At 32.5% G+C, this 7,415-nt stretch overlaps 1 protein-coding gene across 1 annotated transcript; it reads left to right on the top strand.

The window, feature by feature from the left end:
- The first annotated feature begins 4,221 nt into the window (after window positions 1-4,221).
- On the top strand, window positions 4,222-4,762 carry LOC143628054 (small heat shock protein, chloroplastic-like). Its single transcript, XM_077097732.1, has 2 exons — window positions 4,222-4,389; window positions 4,481-4,762. Exons 1-2 carry the CDS (start codon window positions 4,222-4,224, stop codon window positions 4,760-4,762), a joined length of 450 nt encoding a protein of 149 aa, XP_076953847.1.
- Window positions 4,763-7,415: the final 2,653 nt, after the last annotated feature.

Raw genomic sequence — 7,415 nt, forward strand, 5'->3', positions numbered from 1 at the left:
AGAAGAACTAATAATCTGGAAGTAGTTGGCTATTCTGATTCAGACTTTGCTAAATGCAAAGATGATAAAAAATCAACTTCGGGGTATATTTTTATGTTGGCAGATGGACCCATTTCATGGAGGAGTCATAAGCAATAGTTAACAACAACTTCAACAATGATGGCAGAATATGTTGCAGTGTACAATGCAACTTGTCATGGGATGTTGTTAAGAAATATGATAAGATGACTCAAAGTTGTCAACTCTATATCACGACCATTGAAGATATATTGTGATAACTCGGCAGCAGTTAATTTTTCGAACAGTAACAGTTCGAGTGGAGCTGGATTATATCTTGATACAAAGTTCTTGTTCATACGTGAACAAGTTGAGGAAAATAACCTTTGTATCGAATACATTAACACTAAAGATATGCTAGGGGATCCGATGACTAAAGGTCTACCACCCAGAACTTTCCAAGAACTCGTAACGAGGATGGGTTTTAGTAGAGACCTTATATAATTATGTGCACTTTATGACATGTAGACAAAACTACGCAACTTATGTACCTAAAAGAGTTTATTTTAGTTACTTGACTTAAGTTTTAAGTGTTTTATGTTGAGACTCTAGTATGACTGTTGGGGATCTTGAGTTGACAACAACTCAAATGATTGTAACTATCTACTATAGTTTAAATGTAAAATTTGATGAGTGTTTAACATGGCCAATTATTTAACGAATTACTCATCATAAATGGTTATTCGGCCAAGTGGGAGAATGTTGGAAAATCCCCATTTAATGTGGCGTTACCATTTAATTCATTATAATTATTCAAATAACCTAACTTGGCCCATAAGTTATATATAGGGATATTTGATGGGCATACCCCTATATATATTCATGTTTCCCTTTAGAGGTCACATTAATAAAATAGTAAGAGAAACACCAATAACCTTCTCTCTAAGAAATCCATCAACCGGTGACATCCTAACGGGAACGAGTATCCACCGATCATGGCATCATCTTTCTCTACAGTCTCCATTCAATCAAGTAAGTTCCATAATTTTGATATTTTATTTATTGTTATTGATTGAATAAACTTAATAGGGTTCTTGATTTTAATCCATATCTAAAGATATGATCAACATATGTGATTTTCACTTGTAAAATTTGGGCACTCATAATCGGATTATAGGCCCCTCGTATAATCCATTTGATCAGTTTGTGAAAAGGATTAAGAACTCGTACATTGCATTTAGAAATGTATAAAGATTAAATACTAGGGATTGTTGGAGGAGATAAATGTGCAAGCAAAATTAATGGAGACAACACATTTAATAGACGATTTAAATTAAGTATTATCCACATTTAATCAAAACTATGTAGTTTTGACTGGTTTTTCGTGTAAGCATAGACGGCTAACAGCACCGTATTCATTTTCCCTTTAATAAAAACTATGTTGATTTGCAATTATAAATGTGTCCTTTTACCATCATAAATGTGGTAGTTAACTAATTTTTTTTTATTGAAAGAATGCAATCTTACTATACTATTAAAATAAAACAAGGTTTCCACATGTCATTCAACTAGCATGTCCAAATAAGCTTCCAACTCATCAATTTCCATTTATATAATTTCTACATGTTAATTTGAACATTAATTTTAAATATTAACTCCTAAGTTGAAGAAAGTTTCAAAATAAATGTTATAATCATCATTTATTGAGTGATAAAGACAATTGTTTTCATTGTTATTTTTTTAAATTTTGAGACTTTTATTATTATTATTATTTTTTTTGGATTTTGGGAAATTATTTATGAGCCTTTGGACCGGATGTATGGATGTTTAGATTGAAATATTGGTTTAACTCACAAGGTTTGGATTATATTGTTGCGTTATTAAATGCGCAGTTTAATAAAATTATAATTATATCTCATTGTTATATTTATATTTTTAGCATTTTATATGCTGTGTACTTAAATATTTTATAATTTCAATAAAAATAGTTTGATAACACACAACTTATGTCACAGCATCTATATGTTTACGCTTCATAGCTTACAACATATCTTATCTTACTATACTATTAAAGCAAAACAAGGTTTCCACATGTCATTCAACTAGTATGTCCACATAGGCTTCCAACTCGTCAATTTTCCATTTATATAATTTCCACATGTTAATTTGAACATTAATTTAAAACATTAACTCCTAAGTTGAAGAAAGTTTCAAAATAAATGTTATAATCATCATTTATTGAGTGATAAAGACAATTAATTGTTTTCATTGTTATTTTTTTTAAATTTGAGACTTTTTATGATTATTATTATTATTTGGATTTTGGGAAATTATTTATTAGCATTTAGACCGGATGTTTGGATTGAAATAGTGGTTTACGTCACGAGGTTTGGATTATATTTTTGTTTTATTAAATACGCGGTTTAATAAAATTATAAATATATCGCATTGTTATATTTATATTTTTAGCATTTTATATGTTGTGTACTTAAATGTTTTATAATTTCAATAAAAAATAGTTTGATAACACACAACTTAAGTTACAGCATCTACATGTTTACGATTCATAGTTTACAACATATGATTTCAGTAGATGATGAAGTTTAATTAACGTATCTTTTTTGTTTCATGGTATAAGTTAGAAATATGTGACATAACTTATAATTATGTTTTAAATTATTATTTTTTTATTTGTCTTTTGTATGTTGGGTTCTTTTAATTAAAGTAACAATGTGATACCTTATCTTATCTTAACTTATCTTATTATACTATTAAAGCAAAACAAGGTTTCCACATGTCATTCAACTAGCATGTCCACATAGGCTTCCAACTCATCAATTTCCATTTATATAATTTCTACATGTTAATTTGAACATTAATTTTAAACATTAACTTCTAAGTTGAAGAAAGTTTCAAAATAAATGTTATAATCAACATTTATTGAGTGATAAAGACAATTAATTGTTTTCATTGTTATTTTCTTAAATTTTGAGACTTTTTATTATCTTTTTTTTTGGATTTTGAGAAATTGTTTATGAGCCTTTGGACCGGATGTATGGATGTTGGATTGATATAGTGGTTTAAGTCACGAGGTTTAGATTATATTGTTGCTTTATTAAATGCGCGGTTTAATAAAATTATAATTATATCTCATTATATTCATATTTTGAGCATTTTATATGTTGTGTACTTAAATGTTTTATAATTTCAATAAAAATAGTTTTATAACACACAACTTATGTTACAGCATCTATATATTTATGCTTCATAGTTTACAACATATGACTTCAGTAGATGATGAAGTTTTAGTTAATATGTCTTTTTGTTTTATTGTATAAGTTATAAATATGTGGCATAACTTATAATTATGTTTTAAATTGTTATTTTTTTTCTACTTGTCTTTTGTATGTTGGGTTTTTTTAATTAAAATAACAATGTGATACCTTATAATAATAATAATGCTATATTATCCGACGTTTACAATTCATTAAAATGTATGTAACATACGCGCGCACGCACACACACACACACACACACACACATATATATGTGTGTGAAGTTTTATATATTTTCCATCCGTGTGTAACACGGGATTTAACCTAGTTATATAGTATAACAATACATTATAAACAATAAACAACACATTTATACCGTATAATTGTGCTTTATTTTATGAAAAAAAAACTACCATTCGTCCATGGAACTATACACGTTGCACATTCCAATCAATTTTTCGGCAAAACTCACTTTGTAATGTGAATGCTATCTAATTTTTATATTAAGTTATGGACTCTCATGTATTTTAGATTACAATAATTGGATGGCTAATGAAATGTCCGATCTAAGTGTCAACAAGCTGTGGACAAACAATAAACCACTAATTTTATTATACCTACGTACCTCGATCATCAATTCTACCATTTTGTTTCCTAAGATTTGGTGGAGATGGCTCTAAGAAAGTTTGTTGCTCCCAATCTCCTGACCAGATCCATCATTCCCGCAAGAGTTTCTTCTCGTTTTCTTAGCACCGATGATCACGACTCGAACCACCACAAATCTATTACCAATGTCAACGAGCATGAAGCTCCTTATTTTTTCTCTGGTACGTAAATATATGCCACTCTTAGAATATTTCCAACATTATGATTTTTTATATATATAACGAAACCCACCTGCTTATAAATTGTTATTTCAGATTTTCTTCCTTGGACACCGGTCAGAATAATGAGGTGTAGGCTAAATGCTGCGGAAACCGCAATCCTGGGACCTGGGTGCAACCCCGGTCGGTGGACGGTGAGGCAGAACACGGAAGCCTTGTTGCTACAACGTCGTATATCCGGAAGCGGTTATGAAGATTTAGATGTCTGCGTTAAGCCATCCTTTGACGCCGGTGTACTACAAATTGAATGATGATAATGATTATTTTATTGTATTTGTACTACAATAACTAATTGCTAATTAAAGTTTGTTTTACATGGTGTAGAAGGAACCTGCTGTTCTCATCATTTACCGCGAAATTGAATCGTCGACATACTTTAGTAAGAATGAATTTTATGGGAGATATAATATGCGGATTGATTTACAGTGTGACTTATACGATACCGATGCAATCAACATAGAGCAAAACAGTCAAGTCTTAATGATTACTGTTCCCAAGCTGAAACCTGAGCGGATTGATGTAGTGGCTCTAAAATGCGAGTGGGAAACTTCGTATAATGGCGAGAAGATGACGCCTAAGAAACTCAAACTCAATTTGCGTATTTAACCGCAATAAGTTAATCTGCAACCGTTGTTGATGGAGGGATGAATAGCTTGACAAATTCATAAGAGTAAAAAAAAAAAAGATGTAACATAACGTTCTATATGGTCAACTAATTTATCTGGGGTACAAGTATTTAACTTTTCTGATTGAAATGATCACATTATATTATACCAGCGGGAAGCCCGCACGATGCTGCATCGATAACAATTTACAATGCGGTTATAAATCCTCTCATGATGTCTATAGTAGTTCTGTTAGTTAAAATTGTTCGCAAGTTATGGCATTAATTTGGTCGGTATTAGGAATGTTCTCGCGAGCTACATATTTCATTTTTACAAACTCTTACAACATGTAATTTATTTGTCGAAAATGGTAGAGGTAATTACTTTATCATTTTAGGGATTTTAATAATGTAGTTAAGTAAGTGCTTATTGAGTTATTTCCTGCATTAGTATTCCAATTCAAGTTATAATATTAAAAACTACCGTATTAAGTTATAAATTTAATTATAGCCTTTGAAGAACTAAATCATTTAAATTATATAGATATGTGCTCGCGCGATGCTGCGGGTTACATACGCAAACACAGCATTGAACGCGTAACCGGTGTCAACATATGCATAGCCTTGCAACGGAACGACGGTAACCCCAACGCGGCATCGGACTTGTAACCGGTGTCGATAAGTGCATCACACAATGTCATCCACGCAACAGTTGCCTGAACGTGTGTAACAGGTGGCGAAAATCAAGAAGCAAAGCTTAAATATTCAATGCTTTCAGACTCGGCCCGGACGTCGACTCGAATGTCTTACCGAGTCAAAGGTTGGACCGAACTGGGAAGGCGGACAGGTGTTTGACCCGGATGACGTCATAAATAATTTAAATATATATTTATATCATCATCATCATCGTACTCAGTATATCCCACCAATAGCAAAGCTATGGTAGGGTCTGAGGAGGGTAAGATGTAGACAGCCTTACCTCTACCCTATGGGGATAGAGAGGCTGCTTCCGGTGAGACCCCCGGCTCGATAGTAGTTTTGCATCAAGCCTTGGACATATTACATAAGGCACATAGCACTCAATCATCGGGACGCCGGCTGATTGGTGCATGTACCATTGTCTTTCGGCTATCAACGCCACCACATGATGCCTGATTAACCTCCCATCACTTTTAACGTTATTTTCACAAAATTAGTAAAATAACGTCAAAATTAGTGCAATTTTACTTTTGCCCACCCGAGGGTTCACACATATATACATTATATGCGCGCACCGCAAGCAGGGCACTAAATATATATTTATATATATACACATATAATTCATATACATATAAAAAATAATAATAACAAACTTTAACGTTTATTTATCTTTTATGCATTGTTTTTTAAATATATATGATTTTTGTTTGATCAATAAAAAACATCAGTGAATCTTGTTTGGTTGGCTCATTGGGTAATTATCAAAGCTTTTATTTTGAAAATAACCCAAGTTCGAATCCCGACATGCACATTTCATTTTGAATTTAATAAAAAAGTTGGTTTTACCAGTTCACCGGGTCTAGGCCGACCGTAAACCCAACCGGGTTTTAGAAAACGGCCAAATACCCTAACCCTACCCGGAATAGGGACCGGGTCCCAGTCGGGCCGGTCCGACCAGCCAGTTCGGACCGGGTTTCAAAACACTATAAGTATGTAGTAGCTTTAAATTAACATTTTTTTAAACAAACATGTTTTGACTCAAATCCCGTTCTGACGCGTCATCGTTCTAACTCAAATGTAAGGCCCCCGAGCCCGGGTGCCCTACTTTCTCGCTGGTTGGATTTACTCATTCACATAATTCGGAAATTAAAGTGAATTAAAACATTTTGCAGAAATAAAAGTCAAATCATTCACACGTAACATAAATACTTAGTCTTAAAATAGAACAACATAGGTCTTAAACATAAAACATAAATGACAGATAATCTTCTTCATAACGATGACATTCTTCCTCTTATTGTCACCTGTCCTCATCAAGCAACTTGTCTCATTCTACTTGCCTACGTGCATACTAAAAATCAGCTACGCTGAATGAGTTCTAGATAATCAATTAACATACATACATTCATAGCCATACTTGTACGTGTCCGAAGATACGTATTTCATACATTACTTATTATTACTCATTCATACATACATTATGTACTTGCATACGTACTTACATATTTTCTTTCAGACTTTCCTAAGGTATACTATAAACTATTCTGTTTCTTCTATCTCAGACATTCGTAGGGTCTGGTCCCTCTATCTCAAATATTATCAGGGTTTGGTCCCTACTATCTCAGATATTATTAGGGTCTGGTCCCTTCTATCTCAATCTCAGATATTATTAGGGTCTGGTCCCTGTCATCTCAGATATTATTAGTGTCTGGTCCCTTCGTCTTGCTTCACCATACATTCATACCTGTTCCGTCAGCTATCCATACTTTCACATCATACGTGCATACTTTACCTTTCTTATGTATATAATACATATACACATATTCCTTCATATAATCATCATAGAATAATAACATTCAACGCACAATCATACACGTATCTTATACTTATCACTTAGGATAAGTATTTTATCTATCACATAGAGTATGCATACAGACCCGAAAAACGTCACAAAGA

This window comes from Bidens hawaiensis, unplaced genomic scaffold (genome assembly GCF_021521415.1).
Source record: "Bidens hawaiensis isolate Kalapana, Puna unplaced genomic scaffold, B.hawaiensis_p1.1 tig00004774_1, whole genome shotgun sequence".
NCBI lineage: Eukaryota > Viridiplantae > Streptophyta > Magnoliopsida > Asterales > Asteraceae > Bidens > Bidens hawaiensis.